The sequence below is a fragment of the Ischnura elegans genome, chromosome 8 (genome assembly GCF_921293095.1).
Source record: "Ischnura elegans chromosome 8, ioIscEleg1.1, whole genome shotgun sequence".
NCBI classification, from domain to species: domain Eukaryota; kingdom Metazoa; phylum Arthropoda; class Insecta; order Odonata; family Coenagrionidae; genus Ischnura; species Ischnura elegans.
Genome location: NC_060253.1, coordinates 89247448 through 89272038, shown reverse-complemented (window position 1 = coordinate 89272038; position 24591 = coordinate 89247448). Strand labels below are relative to the sequence as shown.

Here is a 24591-nt window from a genome sequence, read left to right as displayed (position 1 = left end):
CACATGCAGTTCTTGAGGAATGTACCTATATTCCTATCCTTTATTCAATGATCACCTTCACACATACAGTACAGATATTTTAGTGTGAAGTCCTATATCTCTTCAGCTGTATCAGTGGGGAAATTAATATTATCATTATTAATGGTGATCAAGCAATAATATATAGTGTGAACCCTCTATCTTCACTCATACTACCAGCTTTGCCTGCTTGGTCCCGGCTTGCTCCGGTAAACTACTGGCTTGGGTATTTTTATCCTGAATGTGAACAATATACATAAAATATCATATAAATAACAACAGATACAAGTATAGGTAAAAATATGAACAGAGAATGAAGGAAGCTATGACTTAATTAGAAAAGAACAATGGAGAGGAGAAAGGGTACTTTAGAATATACACGTAACCCCTTCAAAGAGAATGGCTGTCATTTTTTATCATTTTGTTTATTAAACATATTCAATTAATCATTGAGATAATAATAATATGATCCCATTACATACTGCCTCAATTAGGTAAAAATTTATTCACAAAATATAAATTACCTTATTTTTTCAAAAATAGACCAGTTATCATCTGAGTAAATAAAATATTTTAGGGAGACAATTAGCACTGGAACACTGAAAATTATAAAAGATGACATAAGACCATAAATGTGCAAGAAGTCAACAAAAAAATCACTCAGTAGCCTTTGCAAAGATTCGTGCAATGTCAATAGCTAGTTGATTTAAGCCCACACTCTGCATGTTAGCTAGTAGCACAACAGCCACACCATTGGGAGGATCATTTCCACACTGCTCCCTTGGCATAATAATAAAAGCACTGCTTGCCCCTACAGCACCACCTGTATGACCAATCATGAAGGGTTGTCCACCATCAACCACCCCCCCAGGGCAATCGACTGCAGGTGCTACACCAAACCCTAATCCATAGCCACCTTCAACATGTGGACCCCAATCAGAAAACTTGGTCCTCTCAACTCGAGTCCATAGCGTTGCAATAGTTTCCTGAGCTACGTAAGGGCTGCTCAATGACATGTGAGACTTCTTCAACTGATTACGTAATTTACCACTTGAATTATATAGTTCATTTGAATCGTCCAGTTCAGGAAATCCATGATGGCATGTATTTACCTCATCATCATCCATCCCGAAAACAACACTGACAGCAAAGGGAATTATCTCTTTCTGCAAAATTCCCTGAACAATGGATTCATTTGAAGATAGGAAGCTATGACTAGATGGATCTATAGAATTTGAATCTTTGGTGGCCATCCCGAAAACAACACTGACAGCACAGGGAATTATCTCTTTCTGCAAAATTCCCTGAAGAATGGATTCACTTGAAGATAGGAAGCTATGACTAGATGGATCTATAGAATTCGAATCTTTGGTGGCCAATGAATGTACAGCTTTTGGATTAAATATGTTCTTCAAGGATCCCCACCATCCACTTTCTTGCTTATTCTCACTGTCTTCCTTGCCAGTATTTTTCTTACCATTTGATTCAGACTGCCACTTGGAATCTACATTGCCTTTCTCTGATTGATGATCAGATGAAAATTTACCCCAAAGATAGCTACCAGCTGAGAAAACTCCCTGACCCATGCTTTTCACAGCTGTTCCTGCTTGGGTACCGACTTCTTTTAGTTTGTCCACTTTGCTAACTCTATTCTCATCTTCACCTTCAGATGATTCTCCCTCTTGCTTCCCAGTCATCGACCATATACTGTCCCAAATGTAGCTGCCAGCACTGGCCACCCCCTCACCGACATTCTTCACAGCAGTTCCAGTTTGCGATACTGCTCCCTTGAGTCTGTCCACTTTGCTAACTTTATTCTCATCTTCACCTTCAGATGATTCTCCCTCTTGTTTACCAGTCATCGACCATATACTGTCCCAAACATAGCTGCCAGCACTGGCCACCCCCTCACCGACATTCTTCACAACAGTTCCAGTTTGCGATACTGCTTCCTTGAGTCTGTCCACTTTGCTAACTCTATTCTCATCTTCACCTTCAGATGATTCTCCCTCTTGCTTACCAGTCATCGACCATATACTGTCCCAAATGTAGCTGCCAGCACTGGCCACCCCCTCACCGACATTCTTCACAGCAGTTCCAGTTTGCGATACTGCTCCCTTGAGTCTGTCCACTTTGCTAACTTTATTCTCATCTTCACCTTCAGATGATTCTCCCTCTTGTTTACCAGTCATCGACCATATACTGTCCCAAACATAGCTGCCAGCACTGGCCACCCCCTCACCGACATTCTTCACAGCAGTTCCAGTTTGCGATACTGCTTCCTTGAGTCTGTCCACTTTGCTAACTTTATTCTCATCTTCACCTTCAGATGATTCTCTCTCTTGCTTCCCAGTCATAGACCATATACTGTCCCAAATGTAGCTCCCAGCACTGGCCACCCCCTCACCGACATTCTTCACAGTAGAACCGGTTTGCCATACTGCTTCCTTGAGTCTGTCTACTTTGCTAACTCTATTCTCATCTTCTCCTTCGGATGATTCTCCTTGAGAAACAACTCCTTTCATACTGTCCACTTTGCTCAATTTATCATTGTGTTCTTCAGGCAATTCGTTTTGTTTCTGAGGCTTTCGACGTATGCTGTCCCAAACATAACCCCCAGCACCACCAACAAACTTGGCCACACCAACCACAACCATTCCTGCCACACGACCAGCACCTCTTATTATATCTATTTCACTTATACTACTGTCAACTGGAGCACTAGCTACTTTCGAATGCTTTGGCTGTTCAGGCACAGATTTAACTGTTTCCTCACTTTTTTTCACTATATTCTCCTGTTCTTCATCCACCTTTGTAATTTCCTGTGCTTCATCCACCTTTGTAATTTCCTGTTCTTGTGCCACCTTTGGAGGGAAAAGTCCTTTTTTTTTCTTTTTTCCTTTGATGACTTTAACCACTTGACTGGCTTTGCTGACATCTTTTGCATCACCAAATTGATATGCATAAAGCATAGCATTGGCAAACTTCAGCAAGTCACCAACTGTTGACTGGAGGCCGCCACCTGCCCATTTACAGGAATTATCAACGTATGGAGAATTTATTATCTTACCACTTTTACTCTTCCCATAATACCTGAGAATAAACAAAAACAAATATTTTACATATTCCTTAATCTTTTCTTTCAGCTTGGAATGAAAAGATGCTTGTGAAAGTATGCACATGAATATGCTTTTACCTTGATCGGCCATATAAAATAGGTTCATGTTCATCCAGATAAGTTCGTCTCATGCCCATATCCCTGAAAAAGGCACGCATCAATTGTGCATATGTTTTTCCTGTAGCCCCTTCCATCACAGCACTCACAACAGTCCATCCATATGTAGTATATAAATATTTAGAACCTAAGAAAAATATATAAGATTTTTATCATGTTTAGAAAGGCAAAAATGTAAGCCATTACATACAAAGACATTACAAAGTTAACAATAAAGCAGGTGTCCCCGTAAAACTGAGGTATATCCCAAAATTGTATAGGTTTCTGGTTGCTCCTCAGCAAAACATAAAGCTGAGTTCAGTCCCACAAGTAGAGGTTGAATTTTATAAACATATATTTCAAATTAAGTCAGATATTTACCAGCATATAACAGCTCAGGAGGATAAAAAAAGAAGCAACTTGATAATTTGTAGTAATTTTACAGATTACCTAGTGAATAAAATATTGTGAAAAATAACTTAATAACCGTATTTCTCCGAATATAGTCCCCCTCTGAATATAGTCCCCCACCTAATTTTGAGGCTTCAGTTTCGGGAAAAGTTAAAAAAAAAAATGCTTTTGAATATAGTCCCCCCTTTACTTTTACCACCAGCATTTTTGGAACAAAAAGGGGGACTATATTCAGACATATGCGGTACTTCCTTAATTGTTTATCTTTTTATTAACACAGATGTCCACAGTAAGAAATCCTCTATCATTGGCCAAACGTTACGGGCAGTAAAATAATTGCTGCCAATGCTAGAGAAAAGTAGTGAGACAGAAAAATTTATTTCACATGAAACCCTCAGAATTTATCATAGCTGGCCACAAAATAATGGCTCTTAAAATTTAAATAAATTAGGACAAATGGTTAACACACTTCTAAATAAATTATGATTGTTAAATTCACACTTAACTGTACGAAAATCATCCATCACGGAAAAAAAAGAATAAAACTTTGTTACCTTCATTTTTTATCTAAAAAGGTACATCCTGGGCTTCATAAAATAGTTGCATCTCTGGGTCATGAAGATTAAACTTCTTTATGAAATTGACATTTAATAAATAACTAAAACCAGTGTTTTACATTACAGTTTTAGAGAACCCCTTAATGACGTGGTCTTGGATAATGATATTTCGTGCCGTAAATTCTGTACTAGTGTGACTTAGGCCGTTTTACTCGGGACGCATCATTGTGCAATCTTAACTATGTGCGAAGGGGCAGTCAAAATTGCGTCGAATAAAGGAGTGAATTGCTACAACGCACGAGAGAATGCACTGCTGTCAGAGGTGAGAATAGCCCCTGCTCTAATTGCAGGATCGGATTCTTGCAATTTCAACAAATTTTTTCAATGCTAACCTGCGGAATGATTTGCCCCATGTATAAAGGCCTTCATGTACATTCGAATAGACGATTCAATTATCACCGCTTCTGCCATTTTCATGCATTAAATAGGAAATTAAAGCTTAACAGTAGGGTTATAAACAATAATTCCGATTAATATAAGTGTGATAGGCATTGTTTATGTTAATGTTTATTCTTAATCAATAATATTAGAAACTGATCAACAATTGTTGCTCTCAACAATCAAATCAAATATCCTCCGGCAATACAAAGATGCAAATGGCAGAAAGCAGTTATTCATGCTTTTAACCCTGTTCCATCAATTTTAAAAATCTGAAAAAAATTAGGATTATACTTTGAGATAGGGGTAACAACATATATTTTTTTTGGCGTGTCTATTGTTTCCTAAAATTTTTAATTTAATTTTGAAAATTTCAAACTTATGTAAAAGAGTAGTTTTCGATCCAAAAATTTTGAAAAAAATCAGGATGGTAGACCATAATAGTATAGGTACACAATTTAAAATCGAGAAAAAGATTTTATAAAACTAAAAACTGGAGATAAGGTTAAAAAACTAAAACTCGTGTTTCAATTTTTTCTGGGGTTATTTTTCATTGTTGAGGTCTGAAACTTTGGGAAAGCACATAATTTTGGATGCACTCAAAGTGTATATTTTTTATTTCTCAAAATATCGGGGAGCACTTTTCACCATCTTAACCTGCTAGACCCTTTACCCAGCAAGACTTCACTACAGACAACATCCACATAGGTAAGAGCACAAGGAAGAAAAACAATCAAATATCTCCACATGGAGAAAAAATAATGTTATGTGGATATTCCACACAAAATAATACATTTCTGTATACATACATACATTTCTGAGAAGGGTATATCAAAGAATTAATCATGGATCAGAAATGTATCAAAATGAATATTTTTGGTACGCCTATTTCAATTTGAAAAGATAGAGAGTCAATAATAAAATCATGAAGCAATTTTTATGAAGTCATTAAAACACTGAATTTTGTCATTAAAATGATTGTAAAATTAAAATTTTTCACCATTTAACACAATTTGATTCATAATTTCTAGAGATTAAAAAAATCTTTTAATTAAAAGTTTTTCTCTATGTATTTATTAGTATTATATATTTATCGCAAAAGGAAACAAATAATCAGTGTCATAGCCACGGGGGAAGGGTGGTTTTCCAGGTTACAACCCCTCCATCCCCTTGAGCTTTTAGAGGTGCCATAAACAATTTTCGACATCAAAAATCCCATAATTTTCTGGGATAGGATCCCCCTTTACCTTGGGATGTTTAACATACACCCCAGAAGGGCCCTGAAATCTCAGGATCTAAGGTAAACCCCTCTCGCCCCATTTCAATATCCTGGCTACACCACTCCAAACAATAGTACAGTAAAACCTCTTTACATCGTAATGGAGGGGACCAAAATTTGGGCAATTTACTTTGTGGAGCTTCACTATGGAGCGGTTTTAGTGATATGCACCATTTTTTCATATCCTTTGTAAATTTAAGGCACTACTGTCTTTTAAACCATTATATTTATGCATTTAAATAAACATGCCTGCATTAGTGAACATATGATAACAGAAAGCGAGTGCTATCGTGTGATTTTTACCATGATTCAAGAGAAAATGATGTGATCTCTCATAATTCAACAGTCTCTTAACATATGTAATTAGGATAGTTGGATATCTTTCTCTTATTAACTGTTAGGTATGCTCTCATTTGGAACAAAATGGCCATAGCTAATGGTTAACATGAAAGCATATTAAAGGTGTTAAAGAAAAAAGGGTGAAAAATTTATTGCTGAAAATGTCATTCCATGTATGTAACTGTGGCTGCATAAATGGTCTCTAGATGTCTCTGGTACAATTTGCGGAGGTAGTTAGGCAGTCTCGGGGGTGTCTCCTTGGTATGATAAGTGGAGGTTTTATGAGATAAAGATGTTCACTACAAAGAGGTTTGCCTACATGTAAATCTGACTGGACCGTAAGGGTGGTATGATGCATGGAGGTTTATGATGTAAAGAGGTTCACTACATTGAGGTTTTACTGCATTAACTCATGCAAGCCGCCCCCTCGTGTATCCCGCACACCCCCATTTTTGGGCCGGCTCGTGAGGAAAAAAAAACTTCCTAACACTTTTTGGGTGTGGTCTAATATAGGACCCATGATTCGTTGTTAAATCAATAAATTTATGTTTCCATGATTAATAATGTTAAATGATGATAGAAATGAAATGTGAAGCTTTAGAAATGCGAAGGTTTCCCAGTTTCAATGCTACACTCTGGAGAAATAAATGATAAGAATTTTAGGGAAAAGTGAACTTTGGAGGATTCGTGTAAACCGCTCACCCCCATTTTTTCACCGCCATTTCCGGAAAAAAAGGTGCAAGGCTTCTACAGGAAAATACAGTAATTAGCTACAGACACAATAGGTCCCAAAAGTTATCATTTCCCAAAATTGTATCCATTGCAAACATATTGCCATGTATTGCATTACATTGCGAAAGGTTACAATGAATGAAGAGTTCAATGTGCAAGCAATGCTCGCACCTTGCATATCAATAACCCACATCACATACCTACAGTTATGTTGTACAACTTAGTTGCAACAATATTTACCACTAGGGTACCTTACCAGGAGGATGAAGAAGATCATCATCTTTGAAGATTGACAAGGATTTTTCAACAGTTTCATACTTTTCCCTGCCATAGAATTCTTCCAGCTGTCCATCTCCACTGCTCATTGAGTCACTTTTTTTCATTTTAGAATAATGTCGAATACCTGACAAATGACTCATGAGCTGCCGAGTGGTAATTGTATACTGAAAATTACATAAGAACCTTGTTAGATGAAGGGATTTATCACTTCATGCTGGTGAAAATATGTACACATGAAATGTAATTGAAACCCTTGCACAGTAAAAGGACATATTTAACAGAAGTCCATTGTTAACATCACAGGACAAATACTGAAAGATAGGCAATTATGAAATTCTAATGCTTCAAATATGCACGTAGTAGGATTGAGATCGAGGCCTTAAAGGATTAAGTTTTTCCATAGTAAATAATTAAAAATGATATAATTTAATGAATATTTACCACATATGAGCACAGTTTTCACCAACAATTATTTCAACTCCATCAAGCTATATTGAATCTTTTTCACAAAGGGGGATCAAACGTAATGGTGTTATAATAAGATCAGATAGCACCGAAAAAGCTTCCCTTTGGGAATTAAAGAAAGAAGCAAGTGGTCCTTATCATGCAATTCAAAATGAGGAAAACCAATTGACTTTTAAAGGTGGAATGAGAACAATCAAGTCACTGTGTCCGCAAATATACTTAGAGAGGGAGCTTTAGGTAAAAGTCAAATAGGTAGATGGGACAGAGACAAAAGGACATATAAATTGCTGAATCAACCTACGTTGATTCCAGAATATGGGTGGAGTGGACCTATTTGAAAAACTGTGAGCAGCCAATAGAATAAGAAGCTAAGTGTTACAGAATGATAATAAGATTCTACCCAAATGCTGCCATCACAAAATGGAAATTTTCTCTACCATATGGAAGAGAAAGTGACATTCTTAGAATTTACCAGGTGGAATCATCTCTCAGGTGCTGGGGCTGAAATTACCAAGAGAGTATGGCAAAAAAACACATCAGAGATCAGCAATTTATAAGGAATATTTGGCATGAAGCCTGCATAACAAACATTTCCACCAGTTATCTGTGGCATATTATTTGTTTTTGTGCTTCAGTTTGCTGCTGAAATAAGAATTGATGGTCATTTAAACCTAGATGATGAAGAATCTATGCAATGTCACAGTGAACTGTGTGGAATGTGTGCTAAATTCAAGAGCATAACAAGCAATATTGGCCTTTACCCAATTTATGATGCAACACTAAAAAATGCATTGTTGAAAATCTACCTGAGGCAATAAAGATCAAATTTCAGAAAACTTACATAGTAATCCCCAAAGTATTTTTCAGGATAATTTGGGATATATTTCTGAATTGGCTGATCAAGATCAATTTTTCCTTCCTGCCACAGACGGCCCACCACAGCTGCAGTCAGACATTTACTTATGCTAGCAATTCTCATTACAGTGTCCTCATGAGCAGGCACCTGATTTTCCACATCTGAAAAACCTAGCCCTATAAGAAAAAAGACAGTCAAGCTCCTTGGTCCTATCTTAAAAGTAAGATTCTTCTTGATAATTTAGAAACTTTAAAACATGTAGAAACCATATAACAGATATTTTATTAAAATTGACTTATTTTTGCAAGCCAAAATATCCAGTAATAAAAATATATAGATAAATAAAAATGAAAATAAATATTAATGAGCTTCTTTTCTTTTATTTGCTCAGGTAAGTGTAGTTGGTGGAATACTAAAATGCAAAATGGAGGGTCATGATTCAAATCCTGGGAAAAACCTTCTGACATTCTCCACAAAAATACTTGCCAGTACAAGAAGGCACAGAGAAATGTACACACATGAGGCTTAGTTACAAGTAAGCTCTACCATCGCCCACCCAAATCGATCTTAGGGTTGAAATTGTTAAAGAGATGTTTCTACTAATAATAATAGTGTATTTATTTGCCAGACAACAAGTATAATACATAAATTGTGCATGGAATGTCATGAAAATATTATGGCATAGAAATAATACATTTAAATACAAAAGAAATTACGAAGATAAATATTCATCGATAAAGTAGAGGCATTTGGACAATAAAAAGTTTTTAATCTCGATCTTGAATGTCATCATACTCAGAGGAGCTTTTAGGTACTTTGGGACCATGTAATAAAGCCTAAAGGTCAATGCCCTTATAAAATAGATGGCTTTCTTGGCACGCACAAATGAGACATGCCAGTCTCCCTGCTGCCTAGTACCCTACTGTTGTTCTTCCTAGGCCAGTGGTAATGTGATGTAAAACAATGAATTCAGCTGATGAAAGGAGAAGATTTAACTCCCAGATAACTCATCAATTGCCACTTTCAAAATCATTACAGTCTAATTAAAGTCATCATCAAATTTTATTATGCATATATGATTGTATGTTACCATTTCAAATTTTTGCAAATAATTGGGTACTAAACTGAAGTGTATTGGTATGATTGGTACCCAAAAGTGCACCAGAGATATTACCTTCACCGGCTAACTTCACTCTGAATGAATACATGGAGCCCCAGTTAAAATCCTGGGTTGAACATTTGTATCATAATTTAATTCACCACCTCTGCTGGAGAAATGATTTTCACTCTTCCTGACAAGTAATCTAAACTACATATAAATGTGAAAAAAATTAAGTTTTGGTTCTGGACCAGTTCAAAATGGGATAAAATACAGATATGATCACTAAAACTAAACCAAGGTTTGAATGAATATCTTGGAATGGAAGTGATTCTGGAATGAACAGAACGAAAAAAATTCCTGATTCATTATGGCTGTTGAATAGCTTCCCTCTCACCATTCTTCAACATTGACATTTTTTTTAAATTCCCTGCATCCAGGTTTAGCATCCATCCAGGCACTTGGAATGAGACACCAGGGAGAGCTCGTGGGGTTACACTACCGGGGCAGGGTCTGTAAGAAATTCGCTTTTCACCTTTGCAACATGGAAGGGGGAGGACAAGGAAGGAGAAAGGAGGGAGGTGCCGCCACAATAGGAGCCCGACAATGCCTCGAAGGAGTGGATAGGAGTGGAAGGGAAGGGATGAGGAATCCCGCACCGTCACAAAGGCAGGCGGGTCCTCTTACTAGCAAAACCATTACTTGCTGTTTCAACAGAAAAGAAAAAATTCCCTATGAGGAAGGAAATTTGTACGATTTTTGGTAGATAAAATCCAGGCAGTGGCTGATCTATGGGGGAGGGGGACTATAACCTCCCCCATAGGGTCGAAACACACACTAGATAAAATCGAAATATTTGGGATCTGGCACTTTGAGCAAAAGTATTTAGTCATATTTTCTGATATATTTACCTACTTTAACTAATTGAAATACAAAGTAGCTCTAAACTTCCTCCTGGATCCGCCACAGCATCCAGGTATTAAAGCCGCTACACACGGTGAATGATCATGCCACCATTACAAGATCATGCGAGCAAAATAGAACATGTTCTAATTTTCAGTGAATAATAATGCGCATGATACGGTCATTCACAAATGTTTCCGTTATACATGGCGAATGACTTTATATGCATGATCATTCAGCATAATCATTCACCGTGTATATTGCGGTCTTAACAGAGCAGTACTCAGTGCTGTAGTTCGGAAAAATATTTAGGCGGTACTCATTAAAATTTGCCAACAGCTGAACATATATTATACAGCCAGCCGCGATTGAAATGTCAAACTCCAACTCTCACATTAGTTCCAAGTAGTGCCACGAGATAACTCTGAACAGGTAAATAATCATTTCTGATTTTTCTTTCTGAAGTCCGTTGGACAATTTACCGTAGGGCTATTTTTTTACAGATTCAAAAAAGGTAGTTTCACCGGTACGCTTATAAAGAGTTTGGATTTTAAGGAGTTCACCGTACCAGCCCAACTACAGTACTGATAGTACTCCCAAATGAATAGTGGGACTACTACACAGTTTTCGGAGAGTTCATCAAAAGCTTGCTTATTTTCATGCTTTTGTTCCCTTAATAATTCCTTAAAATTAAACATATTGTGTAGTTACTATTTTCCAATTTTTTTCAGTTTCAACTTGCTTCAGGTTCCATGAAAAGTATATAATTAGGACTTAGGTTAGTGGACATACCCCAATGGTATTATCAGAAAACTGGGGGAAATATTACTCCCACCACACGTTATAAGAAAACTTCAAGAGAAATGCAATAAATTAGAAGGGAGAACCTATGGAAGTTGAAATGTATTGGGTTGTAATGCACTTTGGAACGGGGAGCGATACAAGCACCCCTTATGATGATTTATGATAAGATTATCATTTATCAGGCGACCGCTGTGACAGCATTGGATATAAATAGTTCTTTGACACCATAAGAAAAAAATTGGAAAATGAATATGGCCACAGGTTAAAAAGAGCTATAATTTGGGCGAGCGGAAAAATCATGAGGAAATATTTTTCTACCCAAAAGTTATTTATAACACTGTGACCACAATTACTGAAAATTAGTGGTAAAAACAGGATTTACGCGAATGGCTTCGTCATATTCTGTATGCACCTTCTTTCCACAATACTTCTCCATCGACACTGACACCAACGATAATAGCGGGAGCTCCGACTTCGTTCTTCAGTCGTGCTATCTTTTCTCGGGCTTCTGCAATAGCTGACTCAATCTTGGATTTCTTTAATTTTTCCTTGTAACATTCTCCGCATTTTTTTCTTTCGCTTATTGGTCGCCGAATTTTTTTCTCAGTCTGGTAAACAACTGCTGCAGCTGCGAAACTAGCTACGCGAAGAAATCGGTCTGCCATGATGAAAACCCTCACAAGAGTTTAAAAAAAAACTAAAACGAAGAGATTAGTGTGAACTACATCGTTCTATTAGAACTAGTCGGCGTATTGATAAACCGCCGTGTAATGATCAAAACTAACTACCCCTATACATAATCCATCACACGGTACCCGATTAACCCCTTCCTCTGCTTTTCTCCCACTGTCGCAATTCGCTTCGTTTGTGTTTCGATACCTACTTGCCGGGCTTTTTAAGCGAGTGACAGAGAGGCTGTTGCAGAATAATTAAGATGAATCTGCCCCCGATAATTTAATTTTTTTTCGTGAAAACTTCCGTGGCAATTCTCAAGACCTGATTACACGATGCATTAACCTGTAGGAATTAATGGCTGAACGTATGAGTGCGTGAATGAACACGAAAATACACCGTGTAATTAACCAACTTGTGCGCGAATGCATGTACAGAAAATAGAACCTGTTCTCATTTGGTTCATGCATTTGTGCGCATGTTCCGTCCCAGACCACAAAAATCATTCGTGCAAATAAGCACTAACTCTTACGGGTTTATGTACCGTGTAACGCCTTCATACTCAATAATGAAACCCTACCATGTGGTTCAAGCGGAACCAATCGCAGGACAGGACATCCCGAGTTTTCCTTTCATCTAATCTCAAAATGCTAGTTAATTTAAAACGAATATAATCATAATTGTTGGCATGGAAAAATTATATTTCTCAGATAAAGAATGCAGGGTGGGAGAGAGGATGAACCATGATAAGGCAATTCAATTTGCTCATATACTCATGTAAATGATGCACACGGGTTTCTTGAACGAAAAAGTGAATGCTGATTAATGTTTCAATGATCAATTACTTGCTCAGTGATGACAAAATTGAAGTTGTACAAGTCCCTTCCCGTAAAAGCTTGATTAATGCAGCATCATCCATGCAATACTATTTTGTAAGGGGAAGGGTACTCCAGCTATGGAATTACCTCAAGAGTTCAAACACTTTTAGAGCTCAATCATTTTTAGGATTGGTCTTCTTGACGATTACTTAGCTGGAACTACACGCTGATGGCCATGAGTTTAAAAATTAGATCTCAGAGGCCATTTGCGTGTTGCTATTATCTGTTCACTTTATATTGTTTGCGGGTGAGCTATCATGAGAGCACGGAAACTTTTGTAGGGCTTCACTGATGGGGGAGGATTAAGTGTGTCACTCACTGAAAATATGCGACTCATGGGTGGTCTGAGGTATTTTGGGCCCCGCACCGCGACAATATTCCTACTCATTTAGAAGGTATTGAGGATAATCCACTTGCAGAAGCCCAGGACACTGTCAGCTTCCACGCTGAATGCGGTACCATTGGTGACAGGAATACTAAAGACATACAAGGAGAATGCAAGAAGTTTGGCAGCACTGCTCCATGAGACTGTTCATGATGTTAACACGACCAAGGTCTGAGAGCGATAGAAAATCTAAGCACTAGGCCACGCCTACTGTCTGCTGATTGGAGTCATCGTGTCGAGAAACTTGCCCTCCCCTAACCCCACTCGTTTTAGCCACACCAGCTCAACTGCTAAGATAAAATGAACATAGTCTAGATCAGCGGTTCCCAAACTGGGGGTCACGGGCCGTTAGGAAAGGGGTCGCGAGATGTATACAAATAATATGGTGAACTATGTACTTAAACTTAGACAACCATTTTTAAGGGGTCGCGGCTAAAACGTATGGGCTAAAATGGGTCGTGGAAAGAAAAAGTTTGGGAAACGCTGGTCTAGATGATCCTTAAGCCCCTACATAGGGCAGAATCAACAACTCTCTTCAGGGAGGCTGCTCCCCTGCTTAGCATGAGTTCTGACTGAAGAAGAATCTGATACTTTTATGGGGATCAATAGGCACATTCATATGGAAAGAGCACTCCCATGCCATGGAATTTCCCCTCAACAGTAATTACTCAGTAGAAATTAAGTTTACATGCTATTATTTGGAGTCAGTGGCCGATACATCTAGGGGTGCACGCTCCCACTTTGCTGGGCCACCTACATTGCAGAACCATGATTGTATCTCTTTGATATCATAAAATGGTATTGTCGTGTATGTATGCATATTATCAGTTTAAATAAAACTTTCTTAAACTTTGCATGCGACTTAATTATTTGTCACTACTACAAACGTTAAGGTAGCTCAAGATATCTTTTGCGCTCCCCCTTGAGTTTTTTCTGCATCCGCAACTATTTGAAGCTATCTTTTTGACCACAACATACCCAAGCATTCGGCACTCGCTGGCAATATGCTACAGAGTAGTCTAATCCCATGCTCATCACTTTTCTTTTCTTGATGGAATACACTAAAATAAACCTGCCTGATACTAAACAATAACAATAGTATTTTTTCGAAGCAACTTAATCATTTTTCCCTTAAAAATTGGAATTTCAATGTATTTACTTATTGAGTATTGATCAGTATTAGTACATAAATAAATCTTATTTAGCCTTTCCACACTGATCTAACTGAATAATGTGGCAACTTTTACTAAACATCAGCTATATTATTCTAAAATAATTATTTCTTCTAAAAACATTGCAAATATGCATTTACTTAAGGATAAAATGAAATCCATAAATAATCTAAATTTTCAACATTTTGCGATGTATGTAATTGGAAAGTGTTTTTGCTAGACATCAGCTATAATGAGTTTGCAATTCCAGGGATCATCAGCACTTGCTATGAAGAACTTCTACCGAATGCACATAGATTTACTGTATCTAAGGATCATGACAAAAAAAGAATCGCTTATCATTAAGTTCAACACATTAACCCAGGCTTATGAATTTTAATGTAGAATGGGGATGGGACGTTCGAATCATCGAATAATGAGCTTTTTACACAATTTGATGACGCAAGTTATCAATCATTCGAATTTCAAATACACATCACAGATCATCCAAGATTCAATTTAAATCCGATGACAGTGGTTGGGTCTTACATGAAGTTTTGCACATTTGGTTGATTCAATTCTTTAACAATACTTTTACGAATAACTTATCATTGAAAATAAGCATTAGAATACATATACATAATCCTGATGACTTCACGAGAACAACACTAATGTAAGAAGAACATATGTATGCTTTCAAATGCATGCGCGAAGGCAATTCCTTTACTGACTCCCTTTTATACGATCAAATTTATGTTTTACATCTTCTAATTTTAAAGTTATTGTCAATTTTATATTCAATTTCAGGTTTTCATAGAATGCAGTAAAGCATTCCCAAAAGACAAGTATAGGTGTGCATTCTATAACAGTGACAACCTCAAAAATTCCTGGGGAATACGAAAGACAAAGTGCAACCTTTGGAAAGGAGAGGCGTTTACAAATTAAAGAGCAACGACTGCGGTGCTGCGTATGTATGTTAGACAGACAGGGCGCACGTTCGTGAGAAGAGTAGCAGAGCATAAGAGGTGCTACCTAAATTGCAATCTGGCACAGTCCCATTTTGCGAAACATCTTTGGGAAGAGAGCCATGTTAGCGACTCTGGAGGCACTAAATTTAGAGGATAAAGGGGGGAAGTTGGACAAAATGGAGGAGCTGGAAACGAGGAGGAATATGACTAATGGTCAATTACCAAACGACATCCTTTTTGAAAGGTTCTTAACATCACGGGTGGACAAAAGCAGAGAATCCTACCACCCCACTCCACACATACTGATAGCCTACCTCTCCCTTGATCCCAACTCACGGGAAAACCCTTCCTAGTCAACCAACCTCTCCCTATAACCCCTCCCTCCATCTCACCAGTGCCATCCTCTAACGGTTGGTTTTTTCCCAATTCTCAATGTAACCTCCATTTGGGGTTTCCAACCCAACCCTTTCCCCCTAACACCCACTCCTTCCATCCTCTCCCCTATCCCCTTCAACGAGTACATGTACATGCTTGCTTAAAATTCAAAATTTTTGTCCTTGAAAATGGCCTCTGTGGATCGAAACACGCCGTACCAAGAAAATAAATCAGTGGAAGTCAACGAAGTCATCTTTTCATTTGTGAATATCAACTTCAACATAGTTGAGCCCGATACCATTGAACATATTAAGTTTTCGTATTCGATATTCTAATTTGAGAAAAATACTATTCGATCCATCTCCACTAAAAGGAAATTAAAAATACATTAGGTACAATTTCAAAAATTTGGTACAGGATAATTCAATATAGTGCGTTAAACGAACAAAATATTACAAAAGGATGTAAGAAATATGTGACCCAAGGTTGTCACACCAGGGTGAATGCGTAAATTTTTGGAGAAAATAAGTAAAGAAAGTGTGTACACAAAGAAAATAGGACACATCAGTATATACATTCCTCTTTAATTTCTAAAAATGCAGAGTCAATATCACCATATTCAATCATGTTGTGTTCATCATGATTTACACAACATCAGAAAAGCCTATATAGCTATACCTGAGAGACAAAATGTCAAAAACTCAAACAAATATCAGCCATAAGATTGAACCTATTTGAAGAGCCTGTTAGGTATTTGATATACATACATTCCAATCCATAAAAGGAATGGCAGAGTGAATAAAGAATGGAACAAACAGTAAAAAAAACTTGATAAACAAGAGTGACATTGAAATTGCATATACGTTCCAGAAGAGTTTACAGAAAGTAAACAAGAATAATGGAAGTAAGCAAACTGGGTGTGCAAAACTAAAAATATGACAATAGTATTTCATTTTCGGCCAAGAAAGGACATGATAAATTCATTATTAATCCAGTTGAATCAACTTCAGATTCCCACAAAAGCTGTACACATACAAATAATAAATGATATGGGAATTATTAATTGACAGTTATGAACAAGAAATTAACTATAAATACAAAATTTCATTGAGTCTTCAATCATAGGTATCTCATCACAACCAAAACCTGTAAACCACTTTTCACCTCAACATCTCCGCCTTAATGCCCTCAAATAACAACATATGTACTTGGCTTAATTCAAGATGCAGTACTTTTCAGCTCAAGTACCAAGCTGAAGCATTAACAAATAAAAATTATTGCTGTCACTTACGCAGTACTTATGTTTTGCAAAATGTGTTGTATCATGCATTACTGCTTCCATAAAGCACTCATACATCATCTACAAGTATTCAAATATCTGCACAGATTTAGATCATTGCCCACAAATTCGATAACATTCTGACCATCATATCGAAGGAAGCAATTTGCAGTAGAAACCTCTCACATTAAAAATAATGCTGGATCATACCATTAACTATCAACTCAATTGCACCAACTACTTACAAACTTCGATGGCATTTTGGTTCAAATTTCAGTCAAGGGAAGAGAAACAAGAAAGTGCACTAATTTCACAAAGTCAAGTAAGAAAGTGATTAGGGATGATAACAAAAATATAAGTACTTCATTAGTATGGTACATTCTAGTTAATTTTCATTTCTTTCCTAATGCCAAGCCTTCACATGTACATTTAATGGGGTAATTTGAATAATTTAGCTAGATATTTTAAGAACACAAATGTAAATGGAAAACTTGAATGATAATTCTACTATGTCCACAAAATATTTTTACCATCACTATAAATGCCACTGACAATTATCCTCTGAGATCAACTTTACCAAGAATCAGAAATATACATGGCCCTACTGCACACCATGACGATGATCCCTGCCATTGATTACACTTATGGCAAAAACAAAGACTAAGGGTTACATTATAAGAAATTTCTCCAATTGTACACATGGAAAATTTCTAGCTACCTACTAACGAGCAATACCCCTAACTTTGGAAAAAATGGGGTGGCAATTACAGATTTAGAATTCAGGGAAAGAAACTGTAAAACTGGGATAAAATGGCACATCATTAAACTCAGAGACTTGATGTAAAGTATACTTGCTCTACACAAATTTTACAAAAATATTTGCAGTTCTCACACCAATCATGTACTGCTTGAAGGTTCAATGTCATTCATTAGAATATATAATGAAACACCCTCGCCAATTAACAGTGAATGTGAACAAACTGTCATAGGAACTTACATGCAGAATTTGACAGTTTTCTCTTGCAAATACGACAGTGGCTGTACCTCACTGACAATGAATCACAGAAGAAAATAATTTCAAGGAAACAAGAGAATTGCAATTAAGAAAAAATTAAAACCTAATTATGTATGACTTCCATGATAACTTTACTTCACCAAAGAACAAGAAATTAACTAACCATTGTGTAAAATGAATACCAAATTATAAATTAAAAAAGAGACCCAAACAAATGAAAATATATTTTATTTCCTTAATACTTTTCAAATGAATAATTTGCTAAGAATATTTCTAACAATGCTTTCATAAATATACTCCAAATTGGGGGCTTTCAAATTAATTAATAATCACACGCTACATCGCAAGAAATGAATTAATGATCACAAGGCTATATTGATTTCTGCCTTATTTCAGAAAGAAATTTACCACAGTAATTTAGAGTAGAAATAAAAGTACATAACCCTCTATTTAGAAGCACTTAAGTTGATAACATAAATAACAGAGATAAAGCTAACTTTGATTAAAACTTGAATCTTTTGCCAAGTTAATAGATAATAAGAATTCAAATATCTATAATAAATTCTATAAAGCAATGCCACGTCTCAATGGACAGTTGAAAAGCACAAGGACCATCAAAAAGTTACAGGCAATATGATAAATAAGCATATGAAAAACCCAAACTCTTGAACTAATAACTATTGCATCTGCTCATATCACAGCTCCTAACGGCCATTGAATGGCATGCAGTGTGTTCTTCATTTTATTTCAGAGCAGATCAATACACAAGGAATACATTCACACAATTATTACATAACAGACTTCACAAATGGGGAGAAAATGGGGGGGGGGGGGGAAATGATTGAGCACTGACAAGGACTACGACCTTATAAGCAGCACTAGCACCTATTCAATGTTCTTTTTTTGGTAAACAAGGATCCAGTTCTTGCACAGAAATTCTAAACAACTGCACGGTGTCCAACTTATTCAAGCCAATTTCCTTCTAAAACCATATTAACATAAAATGTACATGCTCAAATTCTTTACGCTTAGAATTCAATCACTGGTAGCAGCACAATATGTACTATTGAAACAAACATCCTGGGGGTTTTCACTTTGTACCATTAGCAGCATCATGACATATTTCCATTTGAATGCAACTACTTAGAATAGAATTTGGCCCTGTAACTTCGTTTGCGGTGGAATGGTGTAGCACAGTGCCAAATAAGTAAAGCGCAATGGGAAGCAAGACACATTACGGTCAAAGATTATTTTATGAAAAGTGGATGAATGAGAAACTTTGGAAATTTGATCAAGGCATTGATAAATTCACTCCCCGTCACATACACACAATTGTGGTCCATTACTTCACCTTACCAGTCTTCATACCACGTAGTATAACGCACACTGTTGATCATGAAATGGGAAAACAGCCTTTGAGCAGGTATACAGTTCTTCATCTTTTGAGCAGTTTTGTCAGGGTGCAGCCGATGCTCCTGCAGTGGGTGGAGGAGGAGGTATATCCTTGCTCAAATGATGCGTTTCTATATCCACACGGCAGATAGGACACCGTTTGTTTGAAGATAGCCACTGATCTACACAGTCTATATGAAAGAGGTGCATACAAGGAAGGCGCCTGTGGATGAAATTTTAGTTTTCTGTGAGTCCAATCAAAGAAAAACACTGATTAAATTGGGCTTAAAAATAAAAAGGTTCGATCTATGTATATACAGTAGAACTTGCTTCGTATGTTTCTGAAGGGACAGCAAAAAATGAACGTCCTATCCAGGAAAACGTGCTAACCAGGCAAGTGTATAATAGCGATTGGGGTAATTGCACTCTGTAGAAAAGTCGTCATAATTATAATTACTTTAGGAAGTTCTCATAGGATTGTCTTCTGAACACTTTCCACATTGAAAATCAAGAAAATGAGCACTGCATTGCAAAACAGAACCATGTGAATGAAAATCAATGTTTCATGGATTTCCCAGAGCAAATTACATAAAAACAGCGCCATTCTCCCGTGATTTGTCACATATATGTTTTAAGAGGACAAGTTAAGCTAAGTAATTTCTTCTTTCTCACAGCTTTCTCAGAGAATATGATAACTCTGAGTATATTACTTGGTTGTTTTAAAACATCATAAATATTGGCAAAACTTTATTTATCATTAATCACGGCAGCCACCTTAGGCACTTGTTCTTGGAATGAAACCCTATCGATTGTTATATCCATATTGATATGAAGATTAATAGCATGCTTAAACATTATTACCGTATATCTCCGAATATAGTCCCCCCTTTTTTTCCAAAAATGGCCGCGGAAAAGTAAGGGGGGGGACTATAATCGAGTGTAATCCAATTTAGCATACTAAAGGTGACCATAAAGTAATAAATAACGGCATAATGGCTAATGTTCTCGTAGTCTTTCTATTTGAGTATATTTATGAGGATTATAATCGGAGATATTAGTAAATACTCCCACGTTTTACCGGAAATTAAGACAATTTTTACCACAAATGTTGTACAGATACGATTATTCCGATTCAAATAGCATGAAAATCAAGAAAATGAGCACTGCATTGCAAAACAGAACCATGTGAATGAAAATCAATGTTTCAATCAACGCCGGCCTCGGTGGCGGTGGGGTAAAGTCCTCGCCTGCCAAACCGAAGGTCGCGGGTTCGAGTCCCGCCTGGGTAAGTTACCCTTATCCAGGGCATGGGCGTGTGTGAATGTCCTTCAATTCGCCAGGGTAAGTAGGATCGATAAATTACATCGCATAACGTTTCGCAATTATTTCCGCGATATTTTCTTTATTAAAAATAATTTTATGTTCAACAGTGAGGTGATGGATCAAGTAGAAAGATGAGGATCAATCCTGCGTCAGATTAGAGGCCATCAAAGACGGAGTTTCGATGCCAATTTAAAAATAGCCGTTGCAGAATACGCCGTAAATCATAGTATTTACAGCGCTTGCAAAGCGCTAATACATCGCGGAAGTCATTTCGGGGGTCTCGGTGCGGCAGATTCAAAGGATTAGAGGAAAATATCGTCCAATTTGTGCGCAAATGCAGAGCAGAAGCTCTTTGTGTAACTTATGCAATGATTCGCGACGAGGCATTGAAAATTGATATAATTTTTTTTCAGTTTTAATGTTTGTTGGAAAAAGTTTATTTCTTAATTTTATTACTTTGATATTTGTAAGTCCTGTAGTTTAATTATTTTGCTTATCAGGCATTTGATGGCAATTTTTTTTATAATATTTATAATTTATTTAACACAATTTTATTTAGATTTCCTAAATTCTTCAGGTCACTTGGATTTGTGATGACTTGATGGGTGTGTTACACTGGATCTAAGGAAGTTTCAGGGCCAAATGCAATACTGTTTATGGGCTTTAAGTTAAAGCTTATATATTGACATTGTCTGTAGTCATTTGGAAATCAAAAATATTAATAATTTGTGAAGGTTTAAAAAATACAATAGCCTTGGATACTTAAAAAATTTTCTCATTTCTTCATTACATCTGGTTAAGGAACTATAAATTACTGATACATGCAATGGATCACAACATGTTTTAGGTATAGTTATTTTGTTGTGATGGAAAATATGTGAACAGATTTGTTCTTAATCTTCACAGAAAATAATAGTTTTTATCGAATCTAGAATCTTAACTTGCTAACCACAGAAAAATTGCCTTCCTTTACATCTTAAAATTTTTCCCAAAACTGAGGTCTCAAAATTGGGGGGGGGACTATATTCGGGGGGGGACTATATTCGGAGATATACGGTACATGCAAATTTTTATATTTTTAAATTTAAATTCTCTTAAAAAATTTGTCCAATGTAGTCTACTTTCTATTTATTGTTCCGAGATCAAGGATTTTTGCATTAAGCTTCGCGTTGAGATCCAAAGCATCATCTGCTCCCGCAACACTTGTCAAGCAATTACGCACGTATCCCTCGCATTGAGAAATACATTTAGATGCATCAAGGTTATAGAAAGAGAAGTGTGGGATGAAAGTATGAAGGTATATGGTACATAATAATAAAATAACTTATGATTTCGAAAGTTAAAACACCTTAAAAAATACGAAGAAAAGACTTGCGGGTTGCGTCATGGCCATGGCAAGTAATTGAGCGTTACTTAGCACTATTTACAACACACTAACCAAATAATTTTACCTATATTTCGTTTGGATGGTACTGGGACCAAGAGAAATCGCCATGTTAAGGAGGAAAATGTGCGAGGAACAACGTACTAACCAAGTTCCACTGTATATTTAACAGACATGACCCAAGTTTCACATGCTGAATCATCAGGTAAGATTTCTCTGCTAAGAAACTCAGGTCATGTCCTTTAAACATAAATAGTAAAGGAATTATTGGGTTTGCCATCAGATCAAGTTTTCCATAGCCCAGGTTTCGATGCTTGACCCATGCATTGTCATCGGGGCAGATAAATAGCTCAGATTACTAATCTACTCTGGTGATGATGCACAAGTTGAGCATCAAAAAGTCTGCATTGGGGAAACTGACACGGTGGAGAACCCAAGAATAATTTAGACTACTAAATTGCCTTAAGTGCCATTTCATACATAGTGGCGGAATAAATTAAGGCAAAGCTCATTGGCATCTGAAAGCAGCCAGTTCAGCAACTACTTGTCTACCAAAATTTTGCCCTTGTAATGCTTTCATACAACCGGGAATTTTAAAAGCTATATGCCCCTTATACCATGGAAATAATCATCTCTGTCACATTATGACAACGTGCAAAAGATCCAGCTATGAATTCTTCCCCATATTCTCCGAAGGATGTTTCACCCACAACTCACCTAGAATGGAGTTTCCTCTCGTGGAGACATATGCGGACACAGCCGACATGTTGGATATTGAGACTGCCATAGGACACAATCGTTTCAGTAGTGTAGTGGGTAAAGTATCATGCAAAGACACAGAGGTAGGCTGTGACACATCGCACACACAGCTAATGTTAGGGACTTTGAAGCAGGGCAGGACGACGAGGAAAAGATTTAAAATTTACTCCACAGTCAACTGCCCAAATGATTATGCAATATAGGAGTTTAACTTCAACAATTAAATAAGCACGTAAGAATTCAATAGCCATACAAAAGATTAGAAAAATGTGGACGATTGTGCCCTATGGCAGTCCCAATACCCAATATGTCGGCTGTGTTCACAGATGTCCCAACCAGAGTAAAATCCATTCTAAATGAGTCATGGACGAAGCATACTTTGGAGAATATGGTGAAGGATTCATAGCTGGATCTTTTGCTAGTTGTCATAATGCGACGGAGAAGATTATTTCCTAAGTATAAGGGGCATTTAGCTTTTAAAATTCCTGGTTGTATGAAATCATTACGAGAACAACATTTTGGAAGACAAGTAGTTCCTGAACTGGCTGCTTTCAGATACCAAAGAGCATGGCGTTAATTATTTCTGCCACAGTACGTATGTTTAAGATTCCTTTCAATCTAGGACTTGAAAAGTTCAGGGATAACCTAACAGTGTATTTGTGAATAACAGTGTATTAGATCAGTAGATGTAAAAATTCTATTTAATACGATAACTTATCAAGTTACTAACCTGACATTCTCATTTTCCTCAAATTCTGACAGACATATAGTACACTTCTCAGTGTTGTCTTCCAGGTCATCTGTACTTCGTTTAACCTAAAATGAGAAAGGAATATGATGCATTATTTTGAAAATATGAATTATTTTTGATGAAAACAAAGAAGAAAGGACCAAGAAACGAACCTTCTTGTAACTGTGAGGGAAAGTGAACCTCTCAATTGTCTCTTGCGTTGCTCCTCTATTCAAGTGTGCTAGGCGTCTCCTAAGGAGCACAAGTTCTTCTAGACGTGCGGACCTTGGAATGAATGGGAAGGGCATGAAGTCTTGAGAGAAGGCAGTTGGGAAGACAAAATCATCAATTACTCGGTGCTGATGTCCACTAACTATGTTACTACTGCCTCCAACAACTTCAACCACACCGGGAGGGTTGGCCCCGCCTACACCAACACTGCTTGTCTGTAAAAAGAACCATCAAGACTAATTAAACAGCAATAACAAAATATAAGAGACAGAATTCTGAAAATAATCTTTAGAACCAGGGTTGATTGATTTAAATCACTTTGATTTCAATCATAATGTGATCTATATGTTTGATTTTTAAAGAGTCAAGAAAAGGAAGCTGTAAGTGCATAATTTTGATTTTTATTTCTTAAATAATACAATGAATCGACAGTTATCAGCACAATGGTGGTTCTTAAATAGAAATAATACTGTAGGAATGCATTTAACATGAGAATTTAAAAAAATGGCTTTGGTTAGAATACACCCATGTCTCGTATAGCGCAAGGGATGCGTTCCTTGGGGTCTTTGCGCTATACGAATTTGGGTTATACGAGAGCGTTTTAACATTGGGAAGATAGGGATGCGTTCCTGGTAGCATAGGTCTTGGGTATTGA

General features: G+C 36.9%; 2 protein-coding genes across 5 annotated transcripts in view; both read right to left on the bottom strand.

Moving 5' to 3' along the window:
• Positions 1 to 561: 561 nt before the first annotated feature.
• LOC124163441 lies at positions 562 to 12244 on the bottom strand. 3 transcript variants are annotated; one of them, XM_046540356.1, is made up of 6 exons: positions 11807 to 12244; positions 8574 to 8764; positions 7245 to 7431; positions 3215 to 3380; positions 1318 to 3111; positions 562 to 1191 (listed from the first exon to the last, which is right to left on the bottom strand). In XM_046540356.1, the coding sequence occupies exons 1-6, from the start codon at positions 12057 to 12059 to the stop codon at positions 675 to 677; spliced, it is 3108 nt and encodes a 1035-aa protein (XP_046396312.1). In that variant the 5' UTR covers positions 12060 to 12244; the 3' UTR covers positions 562 to 674. The 3 variants fall into 3 exon arrangements, with proteins under 3 accessions (XP_046396312.1, XP_046396310.1, XP_046396313.1); XM_046540354.1 differs by having other exon boundaries at positions 562 to 3111; positions 11807 to 12243; XM_046540357.1 differs by having other exon boundaries at positions 562 to 3111; positions 11777 to 11838.
• A 4143-nt stretch (positions 12245 to 16387) lies between these two features.
• LOC124164309 (mucin-5AC-like) overlaps positions 16388 to 24591 on the bottom strand; it is a 53648-nt gene continuing 45444 nt past the window's right edge. For both annotated transcript variants that reach the window (XM_046541572.1, XM_046541573.1), the window contains exons 16-18: positions 23879 to 24151; positions 23706 to 23791; positions 16388 to 19732 (exon numbers count right to left, since the gene is read on the bottom strand). In XM_046541572.1, the coding sequence (XP_046397528.1) occupies positions 19573 to 19732; positions 23706 to 23791; positions 23879 to 24151 (519 nt within the window). In that variant the 3' untranslated portion in view covers positions 16388 to 19572. The remainder of the gene's footprint in view (positions 19733 to 23705; positions 23792 to 23878; positions 24152 to 24591) is intronic.